This window comes from Cyprinus carpio, chromosome B12 (genome assembly GCF_018340385.1).
Source record: "Cyprinus carpio isolate SPL01 chromosome B12, ASM1834038v1, whole genome shotgun sequence".
Classification (NCBI taxonomy): domain Eukaryota; kingdom Metazoa; phylum Chordata; class Actinopteri; order Cypriniformes; family Cyprinidae; genus Cyprinus; species Cyprinus carpio.
In genome coordinates, this window is record NC_056608.1 from 315,525 (window position 1) to 338,358 (window position 22,834).

The 22,834-nt window shown below is 39.1% G+C and overlaps 2 protein-coding genes and 2 non-coding genes across 4 annotated transcripts; 2 read left to right on the forward strand and 2 right to left on the reverse strand.

Moving 5' to 3' along the window:
• Positions 1-21: 21 nt before the first annotated feature.
• trnaq-cug lies at positions 22-93 on the reverse strand. Its single transcript has one exon. It is a non-coding gene; the product is annotated as a tRNA-Gln (tRNA).
• Positions 94-4,623: 4,530 nt separating this feature from the next.
• Positions 4,624-4,696, reverse strand: trnar-ccu. Its single transcript has one exon. It is a non-coding gene; the product is annotated as a tRNA-Arg (tRNA).
• Positions 4,697-4,759: 63 nt separating this feature from the next.
• On the forward strand, positions 4,760-11,237 carry wdr45b (WD repeat domain 45B). The gene is made up of 10 exons (XM_042734883.1): positions 4,760-5,285; positions 7,106-7,180; positions 7,387-7,488; positions 7,618-7,706; positions 8,727-8,820; positions 8,901-9,091; positions 9,256-9,341; positions 9,420-9,521; positions 9,647-9,768; positions 9,923-11,237. The coding sequence occupies exons 1-10, from the start codon at positions 5,219-5,221 to the stop codon at positions 10,027-10,029; spliced, it is 1,035 nt and encodes a 344-aa protein (XP_042590817.1). The 5' UTR covers positions 4,760-5,218; the 3' UTR covers positions 10,030-11,237.
• Positions 11,238-11,958: 721 nt separating this feature from the next.
• Positions 11,959-22,792, forward strand: foxk2a (forkhead box K2a). Its single transcript, XM_042734882.1, has 9 exons — positions 11,959-12,432; positions 13,446-13,640; positions 14,157-14,298; positions 14,428-14,574; positions 15,360-15,553; positions 15,782-15,978; positions 16,460-16,741; positions 17,294-17,494; positions 21,151-22,792. The coding sequence occupies exons 1-9, from the start codon at positions 12,140-12,142 to the stop codon at positions 21,300-21,302; spliced, it is 1,803 nt and encodes a 600-aa protein (XP_042590816.1). The 5' UTR covers positions 11,959-12,139; the 3' UTR covers positions 21,303-22,792.
• Positions 22,793-22,834: the final 42 nt, after the last annotated feature.

Consider the following 22,834-nt stretch of genomic DNA (forward strand, 5'->3'; position numbering starts at 1 on the left):
ACACGAGTAAACAATAAGGGAAGGTTCCACCGAGATTTGAACTCGGATCGCTGGATTCAGAGTCCAGAGTGCTAACCATTACACCATGGAACCACCTGTCTCTGGAGCTGAAAATAGTTCCTTAGTTACTGTTGCTATCCCCGACAAACAATGTTTTCACGCACTGAAAAATACGAAAAAATACAGCAAAGGGGAAACTGCAACGTGCTGACAGACAAGACAGAGCAGTTACTTCTGATATGAATCAAGCAAGGTCTCGGGACTTTCAAATTTTGTCATTTGTAAAGAAATTCAAACGATAAATACCGTCTTGTGGCTCTTTAATGTGTGTGTACAGATTACTGTATTGGCTCAGTTCAGGGCTCACACAAAGAGCAGCCTAGGGGCCCCTGAACACCAGCTTCAATAGGAACTGAGGAATGCAGAAGTAAAGTAAACAAGTTTACCAAACAATCCAGGCTTATTTCAGTTAGTCATGTATTATTTTCACTTGATTTGGTTTCACAAAGCAAAATTACCATAGCTCAAGCTCAGTCACTATGGCAATTTATGCTGGGAAGCTAACCTGGTCCGTCAGGCTAAGCTGAGCTCCTCTAACACTGACCGATAGGAACAAGCTACAAAAAAATAGGTTACAACTAACTATATTTAATGCATTGCGGCCAAAATGTAATGACCTTTTTATATATTTTATTTTAAAGATGAAAACATTTTAACATAGTTGCAACTTGCCCATTCAGTTGATCAGCATTTTCTAGCCATGCAGCCTTTCTCTTGGGTTATATGACAGCTGTACCTTTTATGGTTATTAGTAGAACATTAAAACAGTACCATCTAAAATAGCTCTTTAAAGCATTTAAAACACTAAATTAAATGTTAAAACCACTGAATTAAAAATGAAAATAAATAATAGAAATCAGACTACATTTTAACTGTAAAGAGTAACACACAAGTATGAGCTGTTTTCTTTCAAATCAAAGCTAAATACACGTAGAAACAGCGCATTCTTGTGGCGCGGATGATACAGAAGAGCATACGCAGCATACGGTGATATGGAGAGACACAGAGGAGACTGATGACAATTTTTTTTTTCTTCGCTTACAAAAAGTGTTCCCGTTGCTACATATAACCCAGATTGCACGTCTGATGGCAGATGGAGTATTCTGACGACGACTTTCATACCTTTTCTGGACCTTGACACTGTTATTTATTTGGCAGTCTATGGGACAGTCACAGGCCTCCCGGTTTTCATCCAAAATATCTTAAATTGTGTTCCAAAGACGGAAGGAGCTTTAATGGGTTTGGAATGACATGGGGGTAAGTGATTAATGATAAAATTTTCATTTTGGGGTGGAGTATCCCTTTAAATTGTAGTCAATATTGGAATAAGTACTAGTATCCAGGGGAGCCCACACACCATAGCGGCGTCCCTGCTAGTATGTAATAAATAAGAACTAGTACGATCTAATGAATAAGTACTAGTAACTTTACAAAACACACTAGTACCTAAAGAATAAGCACTAGTAGGTAAAGAATAAGCTCTAGTAGCTAATTAATAAGTACTCGAACTTCAGATACTAGTACTAGTGAATACTAGTGATCAATGACAACATTTTCATTTTGGGGTGGATTATCCCTTTTAGAATAAGCATGCACATAAAATTATCCTGACTCATTGAGCCTGGCTCGAATAAGTAAGATTGCATGAACATAAATTGTCGTTTATGAAACCACTTTAGTCCCGATTGATTTGTTGGGTTATTTCAAGTCAGGTTTTGGACTTTAAAACCAACTTTTTTAGTGTCTTTTATGAAACACCCCCTGATTCAGATAATCAGCTCATTAGAAGTGAGCTCTGTGCATCAACTGTGTTCCGATTTACATGGTTCCTACACAGTGTTCATTGCTCCATACTCCCCTAGCAGGGGACATGTGTTGAAGTTTACTCCACTTCGGGCCATTCATTCACAGCTTTGTGCTGCGCAACGTCTTCACACATGGATAAGTGTGACATCATATACCTCGGTAAATAAATACGATTTAAATTCATGTCTCGCACACTTCAATGCACTTTGAATGGAACATATACATTCGCTTTGAACTGGAATCATGGCGGAATATCCTGTGAAGTCCACTTCACAGGGCACTTACGTTCGAATAGGTCAAACATATGAAGCGATAAGAGAAACATACAAAATGTGCAAAGCAGGGGGGCGTGAGGACTGGAATTGAGAACCGCTCTACACTGCTCAAAATTCACGTTTGAATCATCAGTGGCAAGTCATTTACATGTGTAAACGTACTTACAGACTGTGATTCAGAATAGTAGCATTGTAGTCTTCTCTCCCAGGATCACACTTAATATTTGGGTTGGACTGTTCTGGAACAGTGTTGCAAATACAACTTAACCACTGATTTCTAGTTGTGTCCTCTTTTGGAAGGCCAAACAAAGTATTTTTGCTTTCACAACAAAACTCCACGACATGGCAGCGGCGGCAACAGCGAGAATCAAAGTTACGCATTCTTTCTTTGCGTGAACATTTGGGCAGCGTTATGCAAATCTTCCCACAAATCTTTCCACCATGTGATGTAGACATGTGGGGGCGTGTTAGAACGAGCCGTTTTAGGAGGGGTGTGGTTGGTTCTTACTTTAAAGGGGTCATATGATGCTGCAAAAAAGAACATTATTTTGTGTATTTGGTGTAATGAAATATGTTTATGCAGTTTAAGGTTCAAAAAACAGATTATTTTCCATATAATGTACATTATTGTTTCTCCTCTATGCCCCGCCTTCTGAAACGCGTCGATGTTTTAAGTTTGTTCATAAGTATGATAAGTGAGGTGATTTTTTTTTTTGTAGCTATCCAGTGCGTTGTGATTGGCCGAATGCCTCAAGTGTGTGACGGAAATGTTACGCCCCTTACTTTACCGTGATGCCGTCTCCCAGGCCAGCAGCACAAGACTCAGTCCAGCTGCTCTGCTCGTGCACATCCCATCATCACTTTCTTTTAGCAGTTCAGTCAATGTACTGTTAGGAGTAACTGAATAACTCGGGATATTGGTTTATTTAGCATCTGAGGGAGTGTAAGGCACGTTTATAAAACAAATAACTTAAGTTATTACACAGTTAAACAAATAACTTAAGTTATTTGTGGATTAGTGCGTACTGGAGATGCGAACCGTTTCAAATGATTTAGTTCGATTTAGTGAACTGAAGATCCAGTTAAATATAAAGATTTGTTTGCGATCCAGACATCAGATGAGACGAAACAAATAAAACCCGTTACAAACGAGGCATTTGTTGCATCCAGTGAGGACATAATTACAGATTATAATGACTTGTACTGTTTTTTTACGCATTGCATTGCGTATCGTGCGGTGTAAACATAAAACCGTGTATGCATTTGTGATCAGAGAAACAACGAACAACAAGCGCTACTCTACTGCTCAAAACTCGTGTTTGAATCATCATTGGCAAATTATTTAAATATAAGAAACGTACTTACATGCTGTGAGTCAGAAGCGCCAGACTGTCCTTGCAAAGTTTGAACTGGAACCACCTTTGTGCCACAGACACATTGCAGGCTACTGGTTCAGGAAACAGTCCTCATCCTCCATAAAATGTGCAGCACACGTCTGAATATTTGGGTTGAACTGTTCTGGAACCATGTTGAAATACAACTTAACCACTGATTTCTAGTTGTGTCCTCTTTCGGAAGGCCAAACAAAGTTTCACTTCAATCAAACACACAGTGACTCCACAACATGGCAGCTGTGGCAACAGAGAGAATAGGTATGCCTTCTTTCTTCACGTGACCATTTAGGCAGCGTTATGCAAATCTCCCCACATAGTCATGTAGAGATGTAGGGGCGTGTTAGAACGAGCCGTTTTAGTTTGGTGCGGTTGACCCTTAACTTTTATAAAGAATATCTCTTTGGATTTGAGACTTTAGTCTTTGCAACTTTGCAGATCTTCTTTATGCACCAAGAGCTTGTAACACTCCAAAGAGAAAGAAAAACTTGAAATCGCATCATATGACCCCTTTAAGTAGTAATGTAGTAAAACGCAGATATTAAAAGCCGAAATTCAGTATACACCTTATTGATGATGTATATTTTATACAGGCAAGCAGATAAAGCCAGAAAGCAATGTGCAAAGTTTCACGGTAAATGGTTTCCCATAGAAAACCATTATAAGGAAAACACCGAACCATTAAGCGGACTGCGTTCATATTCCAGCATCATCTGCGTGCCTACAGTATGTAAATTGTGCATCATTAATATAGAGATTACTGAATTTGATATTTTAATATGACTGTTTTAAATATATTGAGGCACTTTAAGTGTTTTTACAACGTTTTGTCGCACTGTTTAATGATTAAATTATAGCCGCTGGTGCTTAATACAGATTGCAAATGGCCAAAACTTGCATTTTGTTCACATACATTTGTTTTATTCTTTTGAGAGGTGATCTAAATATTTGCGGCTGTTAAACAGATGGAAAATTGACAGGCTTGTGCTACAGCTCTATGGATGTTTTGCCCTCCAAGTCTTAGAGCCGGTCATGTGACTGAAAGCTATGAATTATATCCTAACATTCAAAAGCAAAAAGAGAAAAGCAGTCACCCCAGATGGGACTCGAACCCACAATCCCTGGCTTAGGAGGCCAGTGCCTTATCCATTAGGCCACTGGGGCAGCGACTACGCATCAACGAAAGAGTTCCACACTTAACCGGTGATTCATGTGAGACGCGTCAAATCTGCAATTTCACGTTTAATTTTTAATATCGCCTACAATACCTTTTACGCTCCTGTTTTAATAAACCTTTAGCAAAACCGCGCTTTTATTGCTGCACAGAAAATGCGTACTTAAATACATCTATAAGTTAGCGGTTGGTAAATGTCATGTGTAAACCGCATTAACGTTATACGTTCTATGTTTTTGCAATATCTGATTTATAGAAATAAGCAGACCACATAACGCGTGAACACTGGGATTCCTGCAGTGAGATTACTGTATTACAGCCTGCGCTTAACCCGGAGAAAGGAGGAACAACAGGCGCCCTGCCAACTTTATTTCCTGGATAGAGAGACAGTCATGATATTAAACCCATGTTCCTAGCATTAGCCTGCCAGCGCTAGCCTTCTTAGAGGAATGCCGTCCTTTAGTTAGGCGTACAGTCTTTTCATTTAGATTAGCCAAATAACGCCAAGCACTATGAATTTATTACCATCAAATCCCCACGGTAATGGATTACTTTATGCTGGATTTAACCAGGATCACGGTAAGATGTTTACTTTTAGCTAACGCAAGCTAGCATCACTCTTTTACCGTTACCTTTAAGAAACACAGAGGCCAGTGAACTTATTCACGTTAGACATCAAAAACGCATCAGTTTTTTTATTTAGATGTTGCAAGTCCAAACGTCTAGTTGTAAGATATATCACACTTCATAAACAAGATTACTGTTTTGCCTAGCAAGCTAACGAACTTGAACAGCTGCTTAGCCATAAAGATTAAGTCACGAGTGTCTTCCCTTCTGCGCTGCTGTCAGCGTTTTGTTGTAATTTATTGTTTGTATTTTAATTGACCGACAGCTGTATATATGCACAGAAACCGCAATGTTCTTAAAAGGGACCACATTTCAACATATTATCAAATAAACATTGTCAGCTGATGTAGCCAGGCTAATACCAGCGCTAGCTCTACGACTGCTGTATAGTGTGAGTTTCAGGGGATGATTTTGGGCATTTGGATTTCAATTAAGTTGATTAACACTGTATTACAATGTATGTGATGAAGACCCATCAGTAAGTGAATAAGGGTGATGCTCGTTTGTCATCAGCAGAGTGCTGACACGCAGTATCCTGAAGCTCTCTCTCTCTCAATACAGCTCTGGAAATAATAAAAGAGAATTTTTGAATTGGAATATTTGAAGGGGCCACTGCAAAATTATCTGTTTCTCTGTAAAATGAACATTTTGATGTTGTTGTTGTTGTCTTATTCTATTAAGTACTGGCAAAATTTCTCCCAAATTTCAGATAAACATTGTCATTTGGAGCATTTATTATTTGCAGGAATTGACAACTGGTTAAAATAACAAAAATGATAGTGTTTTCCCACCTCGTAATGCAAAGAAAACAAGGTGATGTTCGTTTTTAAACAACATGATGCTAATGTTTTAACTTGGGAAGAGTTCAATAATCACATGTGCAGCTTTCATGCATCTTGGCTTGCTCTCCACCAGTCTGTCACATTACTGTTGGTTGACTTTATGCCACTCCTGACACAAGAATTCAAGGAGCTCAGCTGTATGTTGGCTTGACCATCCATCATCCTCTTGATCACATTCCAGAGTTTTTCAATTTTAGGTTCAGGTCTCGAAAATGGTCCTCCATCCACACCTCCATTGACCTGGTTGTGTGGCCTGGAGCATTAACCTGCTGGAGAAATAACAAACAAACAAACAAACAAAAAAGTCCTCTGAGTTGGGGAACAACAACAAGTTTTCTTCCAGGACATCTTTGCACTCATGTTCCCTTCACAAAAAAGACTGTACCCGATTCCAGCCTTGCTGAAGCACCCCCAGATCATCTCCGATCCTCTAACAAATTTCACAGTGGATGGCTTGTAGGCCTCTCCAGGTCTCAGTCTAACCATTAGACGACCAGGTGTTGGGCAGATCTGAAAATTAGATGACTCCAGTCCTCCACGGTCCAGTCCTTATGGTCTTTTGCAAACCTTGGACTGGCTCTTCTTTGCTTCTCATTCAACAGACACTGGAATGCAATGTCTGCCATAGATGTATAGTGGTCTAGTAATGTCTAGTGGTCTCTTATTTTATTTTTTATTTTTCCAGAGCTGTATATGCCTGAATACATTTGCTGTACATCCTTGGGAGCAAATTACTAGTTGCTTTCCAAGCAGATGCTCATAGATTGTTGTCATAAGCACAAACAGGATTGTGGTTCTGATACTGACACCTTCCTGTGGATGTTTAGTCTGTGTAGTCCATCTCTAGAATGGTCCTCTTAAGGGAGAAACTGTAGAGCAGCAGGAAATCCCAGTATTTCCCTTAAAATGTCTTTTTTTTTTTCCCACCAGGATGTTTTGCGTGTGGAATGGAAAATGGATTCAGGGTGTATAACACAGATCCTCTCAAAGAAAAGGAAAAACAAGGTGAGTCTTCTGTTTTTTATGACATGTTAAATTCTGCAGATATTCAATAAACACACCCTGACTGATGTTTGAATAAGACATTTTCAGCAGGGGTTAACGGATATTAACAGTTATTCATTCACCATTCACAGTTTATGGGATCTTTGTCAGCGACAGTATCCCTGTTTATTGTGCTGTTGACTTTCATTAATTCTCTTTGCTCTCAGAGTTTCTTGAGGGAGGAGTTGGTCACGTGGAGATGCTTTTTCGATGCAATTATCTTGCACTTGTAGGAGGTGGGAAAAAACCAAAGTACCCTCCCAATAAAGGTATGTTTTTCTTTCAGATGACAGTTGTTTGATGGCTTTATGGCCTTTTTAATGCGTGTTCTACTGGATTTTGCATCTGGTTGACACATAAATTATTTCTGCAAGTAAATCTTTCCTGTCTTTGTGTAGTGATGATTTGGGATGACCTGAAGAAAAAGACTGTGATAGAGATTGAGTTTTCCACGGAGGTCAAAGCTGTTAAGCTTCGCCGTGACAGGTATTGATCTCATATGTTCTTGTAGTTGTATTCTTCATTTAAATTCTTTGGTATAAAATTTCTTCGACTCTGAACATGTCTGACAACTGATTAAGGATATTTTAAGGATCATTATAGGCAAATTATTTTTATGCATTGATATTGAAAAGCATTTTGTCTTTAAAGTTGCATTTTGTCTTTACAAATGCAGAAATGACTCTTACAGTCTTTGACATTGACTGACAAATATTGTAATCAGTACAATACCAGTAATATACTAGTAAAATTCATTGTACTGCACCAATTTCAATGCCGTAACAAAAACTCTTTGAACATATTTATATGATAGAATAAGTAAAAATACATAAAAAAAATATTATGTAGATTTCAAATATTTTTCAAATGAGTAAACATCGCTTTTAAAAAGTAGCAAGTTGGTAATAAAACAAATAAGAAAAACACTTTACGATTAATAGGACAAAGAGTTATTTTAGGATCTAACTAGACGCTTATTAAAGCTAATCAAGCAGATGTTATCACATCAGTTTCATGACTTTTATTCAAGTTGTGAATGCATTACTGACAAAAAGCAAGCTGCCTTTATAATCACCGAAGATATCAGTCACTTCATGCTGAGTTCTGCACTCTCATATTACAATCAAAGAAGATGATGAATCTTATTTACATCAGATCTGCTCTTTGTTGGTTAAAATGAGAGGACTGGTGTATATGCAGCACTCAGTGAGAGTCTGACTAACCTAAACCCCTCTGATCAGCCGTTGCATCAGACATGTCTACGATTGGGCAATGCTTCAAAAACATTAAAATTAGAAACCTTTAAAGCTCTCCAGAGTGCACACAAATACACACGGACCGTACGAAAGCACCCCTCCATCAGAGTTGGTACCTTCTGATAACTCTGGTCCTTAGTTTGTGATTTTATTAGGAAAACAATAAAGATTAGATTTAAGTTTCTTATAAAAGTCTGTTTTTTGTGTGTGTGTGTGTGTGTGTGTGTGTGTGTGTGTGTGAGTGTTTACATATTGTTTTTTTGCTGGATTCCATGATTAAAGTTTTCACATTTACTCACAATCCTCATCAGCTGCATGTCTTTGAAACATGCTATAACCCTAAAGGTAAGTTGTGTTGTAGCAATTCATCCGTGGTCTTATACTAAACCACAAGCATTATTATCAAACTCCGATTGTCTTTGCAGGTTTGTGTGTCTTGTGCCCAAACAGCAACAATTCATTGCTAGCGTTTCCAGCCACTCACTCCGGACACGTTCAGATCGTAGATCTGGCCAATACAGAGAAGCCGCCCGTGGATATCCCTGCGCACGAAGGAGCTCTGTGCTGCATCGCTCTCAACCTTCAGGGCACACGGATAGCCACGGCATCTGAAAAAGTCAGTTCAGTGCCACTGTTGATTTTGGCATCATTTCGGTCTTCATTTGTTCTTTGTGTGTGACATGCAGAGCAAATCGATTTGATCATGTCACTAGATTCACATGGATTGTTCCAGCACTGCATGCCAGCGATTGGCTAATGGAGAAAATGTCTTCTCTCTAGGGGACCCTGATCAGAATATTCGACACCTCAGCAGGTCAGCTTATTCAGGAGCTGAGAAGAGGATCGCAAACTGCCAATATATACTGGTAATCCACTGCACGCCTATTGTATTATTGTAAAGGGGAATATGTGTGTATTTATAACAGAGTGTATTTGTATTTCAGCATCAATTTCAACCAGGATGCCTCTCTTATCTGTGTATCGAGTGACCATGGCACAGTCCACATATTTGCTGCAGAGGATCCCAAAAGGAACAAGCAGTCCAGGTTTGTGTTAGAGCACACTAAAGGTTTTAGTGGAAATCATCAACTTTTTATTATCTGGCATATTTTTATGCTGCGTGTTTTATTGCCAACGTTGTTTACAGTCCTCAAACCCTCTTTTACCACAGCTTGGCATCGGCCAGTTTTCTCCCCAAGTATTTCAGCTCCAAATGGAGTTTCTCCAAGTTCCAGGTCCCGTCCGGTTCGCCCTGCGTCTGTGCCTTTGGAACAGAACCCAACGCTGTTATAGGTAGAGTGAAGCGTACTAAAATGCACATTTTAAACATGAGCTCATATTTTTAAAAATGCATGCATGTGCTGTAAATAATCAATCATTTACTGATATGACTTGCAAAACTGTTCAGCTGTTTAGTGACTAACTTTTCCTGCAACCCCTCCTCCAGCTATTTGTGCTGATGGCAGCTACTACAAGTTTCTGTTCAACCAAAAAGGGGAGTGTTCAAGGGATGTTTACGCTCAGTTTCTGGAAATGACTGACGAGAAGATCTGAGCATAGACACTACTTTACCAGATTGTTTCTTTCTTAAGGACGTCAAGGGACTCGAGTGGCATTCGTAACACATATGACCGTGACAGACATATGGAGGAGAGACCAAAAAAAAAAAAAAACTCGAAATACTCTTTGATTCAAACATGAGAGAGCTTTCTTTGAACAAACTGAGGGATGACTGAAAAACTGTGATTGCAGAAAACACATTCTGTGGAGTGACGAGAGGGAAACCTTATTTTTTTTGAAAGGACAACATTTTTTAAATTGTCTTCCATTGGATTTTTTAAGCTTTGGATGTCCTTGGCTAGGTAGCGAGAGCGAATCTCTTTGTCCACTAACAAAACCTAATCTAATGTAGGAAGCGCCTCTGTAACTAAGAGCAGAGGCGGGTGGAAACATGTACATCATTCACACTATGTATTTGCAACTATTTGCTAGTGTTAGAATTCTTTTTTCTTGCTGTATGAACGCAGGATACCGGATGAAAAGTATGTAGCTACATAGTATTTAGACAAGTATAACAAAACAGCTATTTTATGGTGTATATGTGTGCTTCTCATTTCACGTATTTGTTGGCTCTAAAAAAAAAATCTAATATAATCAGTGCTCTGTAAAAGTTTTACTTCAGTCACCGTACTATCACACAAGATGCGTGACTGATATACACAACATATTACGCCGTGGGAGGAATGAAGAGTCGCATCATAATATTTAGTCTATACTTACACTCTAAATGGGTTAAAATAAAACGATCGACTCTAAAATCCTGTTTTCTTCTCAAGGTAATTGAGAATAATTACATTGTTACTTTACAAGAGGTTAATTGTAATGTGAATTGTATACTATTTAAGCCTGGTTGCAGATGAATGCATTGAACCGCATCTTTTTGTTCGTTAGTTGTAGATTTTATCACTTTATGTAGTATTGCAGTAGCCACAGACGCCCTGATCTTTCTCTTGTAAAGACTAATGCACTCAAATTCTAGAAAAGTTCCCAGTCGGTTCAGTCATCTGAAGAACGCAGTGTTTTTATGTTTTTGTCTTAATTCTCATAAACGTTCTTTGAAATGTATCTATAAGCAATTTTGTTACTCATTTGATGCTTTTGTCATGGATAACGTGCAAGTGATACACATAATTTCATGAAGATGATGACGTAAGATGAGAATTCAGTATCATATGACAAATTAAAGATGATTGTAAAATCAAGAATTGCAATTCTTTCATAATGATAAGAGCAATTTTGGGTCTCTAATGATTGGACAGACGGCTGATGTGTGTTAGAGAGGGTTCTTCTGTTGGTGGAAAGTAATTTTAGTATTAATTTATGTGCTTTTTTTCCAGTGTGTGTATTATCGTTGTGTATCGTGATAAACATGATAACGTTTACAAAGTAGATTCTGCTTTTAATGTTGATTTGTTGTTCACATTGTATGGTAAAGAAAATTTTGAAATGATCAGTAGATTTTGCATTTTATGTGATTCGTCTCTAATCTGCAATGCAGCATACTAACATTACGAAAGCACATTTAATACAGAGTAGACTGTAACGAGCAGTTTCCAAGCACGAAACACGATTATTGCCAAGAAAAGCAAAGTCTTGTGGAGATGAGTGGATTATTATATCGCCATAAAATCTACGACCACCACTGTAGTCTAAGTGTGTTATTTTGTGCGTAGGATGCCAAGAAGAAACAGCATCACAAGCCAAACTCGTGAATCTGTAGCATCGGCAATCCGCCTCTTAGAACATGCGTGTCAGCAGCACAGCGCAACCAACCCCTTAGCACTACATGCTTGTTCGTCTCACTGCTGATTGGCGGAGTCGCTTCTTCTCCCGAGTCGCAGAGCCATTGGTCGGTACCGCTGTCCATCAGCTCGGCCCCGCCCCCAGCGTTTGTTTGGTAGAGTGGATCGTGCGCTCATTCTCTCTGTCGCGGCTGTGGGCTGGAGCCGCTGTCCTCGGACTGCGGTCCTTCGTGTTTATTTCTCATCCTTTGATTCGACCCCCCCCTCCCACTAAATTTTGCAAGCAGGCCTTCCGACCGAGCATCAGCCGTCTGCTGTTTCATTTTAATAGTCTCAAATTCCCGTCAAGAGAAGTAATAAAGATGGCGGTGAGCGGGGTGTCAGGGTCGGTCGTCGCCCGGCTCGAGGGCCGAGAGTTCGAGTATCTGATGAAGAAGCGCTCGGTCACCATCGGTCGGAATTCGTCACAAGGCTCCGTGGACGTGAGTATGGGCCATTCGAGCTTTATTTCACGGAGGCACCTCGAGATTTTCTCCGCCGGCGAGGATGGAACGGGAAGCGGAGATTTCTACCTTCGATGCCTCGGCAAAAACGGGGTGTTCGTGGACGGGGTGTTTCAAAGACGAGGGGCTCCTCCTCTCCAGCTTCCCCGCATGTAAGCTAACGACTGTCGGTAGGAATTAGACCAGCGCCAGGCGCGTGAAAGCGTTTGCGACTATCGCTCGCGGTATTTGTTTTGTTTCGCGAGCAGCACGTGTTGATTATGACAACCGCCACTAATGCACGTCTCGCGCTGCAGCCTTCGATTAGCACAACAGCTAACCATTCCCTGTGTTTACACAACACTAGTCACAATGCTCGAGGGTTACTTTTGCTTTTGTCGTTATCTTTAGGAGCCGACCCTAAAGGATATTAATGGCATATTTCCAGCATAACGAACGACCGCAGTAACGTTACTGTTATTATTGCCAATATGATACAAATCCTGTGGTCAAGTGTGTTTCGAGTTCATTTAGTCCCTGATGCCCTCAGCTGACCCAGATCTGGCAAGATAATGAAATATGACGTATGCTTGGGGCACTAATTAAATGAAAGGATCGGAAATGGTGATCAGAAACAATAGCCTGGTTAATATAATTTATGTTTTATGCACTCAAATTAATGATTATGTTTATGTCTGTTGTAGTCACACGTTATAACGCACTATTTTGACCTTGCATTCAGTGGCATTGCGTGCATGATTAAAAAGCTGCATTGTGTACGTTCATTTACATTTATAGTGATGCCATTTTTATATGTTTGATTTTTGGCAAGTTATGACCTTGTTTTATTGTTGCGTCTGTATCAGATGAGCTTCGCTTCAAATCAGTTATTAATTCCACTAAGTTCACAGCTGAGCGCTTTTTTACATGCTTTATGTATGATGTGAAATGTGAACGCACTGCAGGGTTACTGTGTTCAATGGAGGATAGAGGTTCAGAAGTATTTCTGATGGTTAAATGTGTCCGTCGTGTAATCGGGTCAAGCTGGCGTCCATATATAAACCGGCTCTACTTTTGTATTCTGTTGCTGGCTGGTTTGTGTATCAGTATGTGTGCTGTATTTTTAATATGCTACTCCATCAGTGCGTAAGTGGCTGAAATTCCAACTCTGTTCCCTGTTTTGTAGGTGCACTTTCCGGTTTCCCAGCACGAATATCAAAATTACATTCACTGCCTTGTCCAGCGACAAGAGAGAGCGCAGGAACGCGCCGGAGTCTCCTGTGAAAGCGGTGCAAGCCCAGATCTCGCCGCTGACCATCAACATTCCCGACAACATCGCCCACCTGATGAGTCCCCTCCCGTCTCCAACAGGTACAATCAGGTAAGCGCATCTGCTTCAACTTCTTGTCTCATCATCTCATACTGACCTTTATTCCAAAGTTATTATACTTACATTTGCATTTAGTCGTTTAGGAGATGCTTTTATCCAAAGCGACTTACATTTGAGGACAAACAGAAGCAATCAAAACCAACAAAAGAGCTATAATATGCAAGTGCCATGTCAAGTTTTTTTAAGAAAACAAGCAGTTAAAATACGAATAGAGCGTGCAAGTATTATTTTATAGATAGTGCTAGAGTCAAAGTGTCAAAAAACGATGGAAGAGATGTGTTTTTAGGACTCAGCTGCTCTGATTGAGCTGGGCAGAGCGATCCACCAGGAGGGAACAGTTAAAGTAAAAGTCAGTGAATGTGATTGTGTGCCTCTTTGGGATGGCACAGTAATGCGCCGTTCACTTGCAGAACGCAGGCTTCTAGAGGACATCTACAGGTGTCATTAGGAAGTTTTTTTTAAATCTCAGATTAAATTATGCTTTTATTATTTGTAATTTTTCTTCAGCGCTGCCAACTCCTGTCCGTCAAGTCCCCGAGGTGCGGGGCTGTCCAGTTATAAAATGGGTCGCGGTCTCACAGCTGACCTCATCAATGAAAACTCCCAATCTGAAAATGACAAGGAAGCGTCTGGAGGAGACAGTCCAAAAGTACAAGATGTTTTAAAAATGCATGCTGCCATGTAGAATAATGATGTTTTGTTTATCACTGTGGACATTCACTGGTCAAATCTGAAATGCAGTAACCTGTCCCCATGCTCTTTTTCTTGTCTTTAACAGGATGACTCAAAGCCTCCTTACTCGTATGCACAGCTTATTGTTCAGGCCATCACAATGGCACCTGACAAACAACTAACACTGAATGGAATATATACCCACATTACTAAGAATTATCCGTATTACAGGACGGCAGACAAGGGCTGGCAAGTGAGTGTCAATCAGCTCTTCTGTGTGCAGTGTCTTGAGACCGTTTAGTCATTTAATGTAATTAGTCATTGTTTTAGTGCTATTGTATGTCTGTGTGGTTGAGGTGAACTTGTTGAGCAGACCCAGGCAGACTAATTTATTATTATTATTATTTAGCTTTTTTTCACTTATTGTTTAGGAAAATCCACAAAATTAATACAGCATTGATAGTTAAGTTTTTTTTTTTTTTTTTTCTTAATGGAGTTGAGTGTAACAAGCACGTGTGAGTAGCTTTCTGAATTAGTGAGAATATCTAAAGAGGTCACACCATGAGGAATCTCAATGCTTTCTTTGTGATTTTGATATAAAAAGAAAATTGTTCTGTCATACTGATGGGTACATCAATGCATGATCATCTACACTTATAAGTTAAAGAAGATAAAGCTATTGTCTTAATGACCAAAGAGCTGAGAAGTACTCCAAACCTCTGCTCTGCTGACTGTGTGTAGCACCTAAAGCTCTGCAGACCCTTCTGAAGGATCTCAACATTTGAAACAAGCAGGTTTTTTTTAGAGCATGGCTGTTGCTTGTTTCAGTCTGACTCTTACAGGGTTTTTTTGTTTTTTTTTTTTTATGCATATTACACATGCTGTCAGGATGTTATACAGACTTTTCAATGAGGCTATTATTAGTGCACGTTGTCTCTTATTAATTGCTTCATCCATAAAATTGTCAAATTAAATTAAATTTGTACCTTAAGTGGTTGTGAAAACGTTAACCTTTTTGTTGCTTTTTTTCTCTCCCAGAACTCGATTCGTCACAATCTGTCTTTAAACCGCTATTTTATCAAAGTGCCCCGATCTCAAGAGGAGCCGGGCAAAGGCTCTTTCTGGAGAATAGACCCCTCGTCTGAGGGAAAGCTCATCGAACAAGCTTTCCGCAAGCGCAGGCCTCGCGGTGTGCCGTGTTTTAGGACACCACTTGGGCCGCTCTCATCCAGGTGATCATTAGTATTCTTCCCTTGTTGTTACTATAAGACTATTGTCATTTTTAGATAAACTGTTCCTAAATTGTAGTCACACTTTGTAACAAACAGACTTAAATAGCTCTTTTATGGTGGTGTGGGTCACAGAGATTGAATGCTTACTTCCCATGCTTTTAAACAAACAGGACTTCATGAACAATGTCACTTGAGTATATTCATACTTTTCTTCCCTTTGTATTTCAGGAGCGCTCCAGCATCTCCTAACCACACGGGGGCGCTGTCGGCCCACTCCAGCGGCGTTCAGACTCCAGACAGCTTATCGAGAGAAGGCTCACCTGTTCCTATGGACCCGGAGCCCACGCCTGCCTCCACTCCTGCTCCAGCCATTCAGCCCAAATTAGCAGTCATACAAGAGGCTTGCTTTGCACAAAATGCTCAAGGTAAAGCCATTCCTCATGCATGAGTCAAAACATGACCTTTGCTGAAATTAAGAGTGCTAAAGGAATTGTGTATTGAGTATAATGTTCACTAAAAGGCCTGATTGGTTCATTGGTGAATCAATTTGAATCAAATCAGTTTTGAAGCATCCTTATCCAGATATCACAAATGCCCGGAAAAGTCATAGAAATTCATTAGTGAGAAATTATGGAAACCTTTAATGTGTTCAATGTAATAAACATATGGTCCTTGCCTCCCTTTTTCAGTTATTTAATTTTAAAACAACACATTGGACTTGTATGATCACTTTTACTGTTGTTTGCTCACTGTATAAATGAACCTGTAAATATGTAGCGCCCTTTATATTTTAGAGAGATGCTATTCATCATGTGTGGGGCGTTGTTCTAGAGCACATTACAGAGCAACCCAACTGTCAGATTGTGTTTTCTCACTGCATTTTAACCAAACTTATGTTCCACACAGGTTCGCCTCTCAACACCCAACCGGTTCTCATCACAGTTCAGCGGCAGCTACCGCAGACCATCAAACCTGTGACCTACGCCGTCGCCACGCCGGTGTCCACTCCCACGTCCCAGCAGCCTGTCATGCAGACGGTCCATGTGGTGCATCAGATCCCCGCTGTTTCCGTTGCAGCCGTAACCGGACTGTCTACAGCCAACACACACGTGGCAGAGCCTGTGTTTACCCAGTCCAGCATCGTTTGTGGTGAACCGGATGAATGCAGGGACCGCACTGTGCTCAAAGGTGAGTATGCAGAATTAGAGGTCTGCACAGACTTAAAATTTATATAAAGAATGTGTGTTTAAGTGAGGTAAATAAAAGGTATTCAGTGAGCAGAGCAATGAGTGATTTCTCGTTGGTTTACATCAATGACGGACTGCAGCAGGTTTCACTTTAAAAGCAGCGCTGTCTTCACCATCGGCTTTTGCCATCGTTAGTTCTTTGAAGTCAGCTTGGTGTTTCCTGGCCTTTAGATGCTATTTCTTGTCCATGTATATATTTATTTGGTGAAAAGCCTTGTAATCAGTGGTCTGACTTTATTCCTTAAATGTTTGTCTGAATTTGTTCGTCCATCGTCCAGTTTTTTTTTTTTCGTTCAAGTTTAACTCGAATCAATATTTCACGTCCAGTTCTTTACTTATGTGGCAAGTAACCATGTAATGAGCAGGATAATGTATATCCAGCCGGTGTATCATCATGAAGGGGTTTGGATTAAGACTGGCTGGATGTCAGTTAACCATTTCAGATGTCAGAGAGAACTGCTAATCTTTAATCCTGTTTTTAAATTTTTCTCAGTGAAAGTGGAGCCCGTGCCTGCTATTACAACCACTTCTATAGGTGGGACGAGTCGCATTCTTCAGACGTCCCAGTCCAGCCCAATACAGACCATTACCATTGTGCAACAGGCTCCAATTGGCCAGCATCAACTGCCTGTCAAGGCCATCACTCAGAATGGGACGCATGTGGTCACTGCTGTCCAAGGATCTGGCAACACAGGTCAGGAACCAACGTCTGTGTTATCGCCATGTATTTACATTATAATTACAGCCAGCATTTCAGAATTGATATGGCATAACTTAGTACATTTATTAAAGCTGAATGGTTAATAATATCTTATTTTCAACTACAGTTTTTACTTATTTTTGTCTCGTTACAAATCTAATGCATCCCTTAATGTTTCAGTGCACTGTCTAGTTGTATCTTTCTTAGATCTATTTTTATTTTAATTATGGTGTTCTAAGTGTGAATTACATTGTTTTAAAGGGGTTATGAACTGAGAAACTAAAATTCCATTGATCTTTTCACATATAAGAGGTCATTGTGCTATGAAAACATCCTGTAAGTTTCAGAACTCAAAACTGTGTCGTTAGTCTAAAAACGGCTTATATTGAAGGCAGTCTGCCAAAACGACAACTTTTGGAACATTCTACTCTGATGTTATTGTGTGAATAAGCACCACCTTGCAGAAGAAGTTCCACATCAATGTTGATACATGCATGGTGTTTACGAAAGAGGCGAACACGCAGGTCTACACTGAAGCCAAACGATAAAGATGGCTCTGAAGACAACAAGGTGCTGTGCAGTGACAAGTTGTGAAAAAAAAAAAACAGTATTTGCATTGCCTTCCTTCTGATCCCAACATTACAATGAATGTTGGTATCATTATCTTCATAATGTTTTAATGGGCTTTTCAAAAAGATTGAAACTAAAAGGTGATGCCGTGCCGTGTTTTTGTGACATGATCACTATTGCTTTGTCTGTTAAACAGATCGTTTGAGATATACTGTGTATTTATGCGTTTTTAACCTAAATCACATCTGTGAAGGACGTAGACCAATTATTTCTCTTATAAACAAAGCTTTGTACTTGTCACACTAGTCACAGAAAAATGTTTCATGTGAGCAACAGTGTGATTTGCCGTAGGCTGCTGCAGGTGAAAGAGTATTGTATTGTATTCACTGACTGCGTGGTACAGCGCCAACGCACTGTAGTTACGTTTGGGATCATTTTATTTTAAATGAGGTTAATGTCATTTGCAAATGTTAATATTGTGTTTTAAAATACAACGACGAGCACCATGAAGCCATTTAAAAAGGTGCATTCAGTGGTCTTCACGACAGGATATGAAACAAAGTAAAATGATCTCAAAAGTAACTACAGCGTGCTCTTGTGATTTTATCAAATGATCATAGTCACATCTATTCATCTATGTCAGTGTTTCTCAACTTTTTTTTACACGGGGCCGCACTATGGTCCAAGTGCAAGTCTCGTGGGCTGCACGCATATCATTTACATAATACATCTCCAATACAAACCAACCTGATTTATAATATTAGTCTAAATATTATGATATCTAATCGATTACATTTATTGAAATAATTCTACTGCTCACAAATAAAACACCTAATGTTGTCGGAAGCTGACCAATTTTGTGAAATTCGGCTCAAAAGGAGTAACAGCACAATGAAGTTGCGATTGTAAGCTGCAGTCTGTAAGACGCGCACGGGAGCATGACTTGAAGCACGACACTGCAGAAAATGTGCGTTCACAAATGTAGCCTATGTTGATCCAAATATGGAAAGCACTTTCGAATTTAATAATATATGAGGTTCTCTCCAGAGATGTTTTGCCACATTTCTGCAGTTAAGGATGATTGCTGTGTAGTATGGGTGTTTCCATTTTGCCTGAACTTCTTCAAGTGAGTTGCGGGACAAACTGAAAATCCAGCACTCTCCTTCACTACCGATACTCAGACTGTTCTTGTTTGTATGTGTTCATTCGCTGACATTTTTCCACATTGTTCCCTTAAAAACAAATTTGTCCATTCTGATGCTCAATTTTACCGAACTAATGGCTGTTGATGACTATTTAAATTGAATTCTGCCTAAGTGCGCACTTGTATGTGTTCGTTAAATGCGGAACGTTATGTGAGTAGGTCTGCTCATGTCTATAAAATAATATGAAAAACAAAATAATTTTACGTAAAAACGTTAGGCTATAAGTTTTTTTAATTAATGTAAAAACTAAAATGAATTGTAAAACTGAAAGTTATTTTTTAAAATTTTGTTCAGCATGGTGGGCCGCATTTGAATTCGTGACAGGTCGCATGTGCTTATTATTATTTATTTATAATTATTTACATATTTATAATAAATGATTCAGAATTTTGAATGCACTTTAAAAATACATTTCCCATCAACTGGTCACAATGCACAGCACTGCTGTGTGCTGCGTCAAGATACGTGTGCGCGCTGATGTAAACAAGCACGGATGAAAAGCGCATGGCGGAGCGAAAGCACATTCACTCTCTGACAGCAGATGGCGCTAAACATAATGCAGGTGTTACCCTGGAAACAAAACAGCTTTTTGTGTCATCAAGTGTTTAAATGATTTAAATAGCCATTTAGATTAGTATATTCACTATAGTGTTCATTACAGTGCCAAATGCTTAAATATTTAGACTTAAAAGGCTATTTTATTTTGCCCTAGATATTGTTTGAAAGTGTTTTGATTCTTTATTGTTCGGTCAAATTTTACATTAGGGCTTCATTAGTTAACATTAGTTAATTCTTTAGTTAACACAAACTGAAATTCTTCTAAACATTCATTAATCTTAGGTAATTCCAATATTTAATAACACATTGTTCAAATCAAAAGTTGCAACTGTGTTATTTGATGAGCTAACATGAACTAAGACTTGTATTTTTTTTTTTAACAAAGATTAATAACTTCTGTTGCAAATGTAGCTCATTGTGAAAGTTAATGCATTAACTAAGGTTAACTAATGAGGTCTTATTGTAAAGTAATACCTATTGGTCCTTATAATTCTTTTGCACTTTAATCTGTGTCAAATTTGTAACTTTATATATATATTTTTGTGTATTGCTTTATTGTATTTAAATGTTCAGCTATTTTTAAGAAAAAAGTCATTAAACCTGTTGTACTGTATTATGACTTCACTTTTTTGCAACTAAATTTCAGTATCACGATAATACTGTATACTGTGATAAAAGCGTTATGATTTAATCACAACATGAAAATTTGATACCGGCATATCCCTTCCGGTGACTGTCACTGCAATTGACACATTTTGCAGTATTAAGGTTAATGATTAATTGATTTTTAATTTAAACAACGATAGATCTTGGGAATGATCGAAAATTCCACCCCTTGTTGAATTATGTATATGTTCAAGCAAATCCACTGTTAAAAAGATAAAAGCTCTATAAATTTGTGATGTTTCCACCATCAGTGAGTAATCTTGCTAATTAATCATGATCTCAATATTAAAATAATTCTAATTTTATTTTTTGCTGCAAATTACCAGGGCTGCTGTTTATGATGCAGAAAGTTCATTAAAGATATCTTAGCCTTTAAAGAAATGAAATGCTGCCCCTAGTGGTTGATTTTAATGTTAGGTTTAGGGCAGGCAGTACAGTCTGCACATAACAGGAAAAGAGCTACATTTTCACTAGTGCTCACATAGTCCTCTATATGGTTACGAATCTATAAAAATCACAGACTTCCCATCAGCACATTTGTGTGCTTTTACAAACTGATGTAATATAGTTGGCTGTTTCTAGCTTTGAACACAGAGCGTTGCTTTAGCGCGTCTTGCGCACAGCTAACGCGATCCGTCTGCTGTTTTTCAGCGAGTCCTCTGCACATTCTGGCGACCCACGCCTCGGCCTCGGCATCTCTACCAACCAAACGGCAGAACGGAGACCAAGCAGAGCAGCCTGACACTAAAAGAGCCAAGACTGAAGACACAGCGGAGAGAGACAAGCAGAACGCCACTGACTAGGGCAGCCATGTCACGACCTTTGACCTCAACCCATTTTTTTGTTTCTCCCCGCCTGCCACGCACCTGCTGCAGCCACATCACCTGTTAATGAATACAAGGTGCCAAATAGTGAGGTGAGATGAAAGTCAGTGGATTTTGAAGAGTAGTAACGATTAGAATCGGGGTGAGAGAAATGCAAGGTGGAGGTGAAAAGAGAAAGGTTGCTGTTCTGAAGGAGGGACGGTGGGCCTTTTACATGATTAGGTAAATACTCACAGATATATGCACACACATATATTAATATAGCCTACTTGAAGTTATAAAATTAAATGTATCGTGGGTGTAACCCAGCAGAGAATTTCTCCATCGCTATGAACTCTGGGCTGAACGTGGATGGAGAGCAAATAGACGAACCCCCTTTATGTTACCGAACAAAAGACCGGCCAATGACCGATATAAATATTAACGTAATGTCACGCATGTGTATCAGATGTGTGCTCGAGATTCCCCTGTTCCCAGTCAGAGGTCTTGAACATTTGCATTCGACTGAAAAGACAGGTCAGATATGGACTTGCCAAACATCGTTTAACACCGATTAGCTCTTAAAATGTGAACCTGCTTCTTATTTCAGCTTCATATTCACAGATGGGAAAATTAGGGTTTTTTTCTCTTGGGCAAAGGGAAATGTGGGGAGGTTTTTTGTTTCTTTTTTTTTTTCCTGTTTCATGGCAGCTAGCTACCATGTCCACCTACCTAATGCAGTCTTTAGTAGGTATGCAGTATTTTGTCGTATGTGTACTTTAGGACCTTATTTGTGTGTGTTTCCTGAGGCACAAATACTCAACTTAACAGGCAGTGCTGAAGTGAGGTCATTTTGCTTTTGCTTTTTTTCTTTTTGTTTTCATTTTTAAAGACGTTGACTCATGGTCATGGAAATGAATGTAGTTTCTTCATTTTTATTTTATTATTATTTTTTTTTTTCAGAAAAAAAAGAAACAACACTATTGAGGGTTTGAGTTATTTGCTATTACATCAAATCAGAACGATGTTTACTCGCATCCTCTTTTTCATATTTTAACCAATAACCTATGAGAAATATATTTCCATTTGTACTTTAAAATATATCAGCTTGCATGAACGTGTTGAGAAAATGTGCTGTATCTGATTCGTTTCCTGACTGCAGGAAACTGCAGAAGATGAAAGAAAAAAATGCAAAATATTATTTTATACAGTTGGGATCATTACTGCACTTACCTTTTGTTTCTGACATTTCCTTTCCTCCCGTTGTTTTTGCTTTTATATTCCAGATGTTGTTGGCTGTGTTTGATATCTTTGTGTTGAAGTTGTCTCCTTGCCTGTTAATATTATTTTATTCTGTTCAAACAACTGAAAGAGTCTCACGGATAGTACATGCTCCACAAGAAGAAGTAAGTGGTAGATGTTGTTCCGCTTCAGTGGGTATATGCATTTTTTATAAATTAAATTAAAAACTCCATAATTTCTGTTCTGTATTTGTGTGACTGCTGAAGATGATGATTGTCGTCTAGATGGCG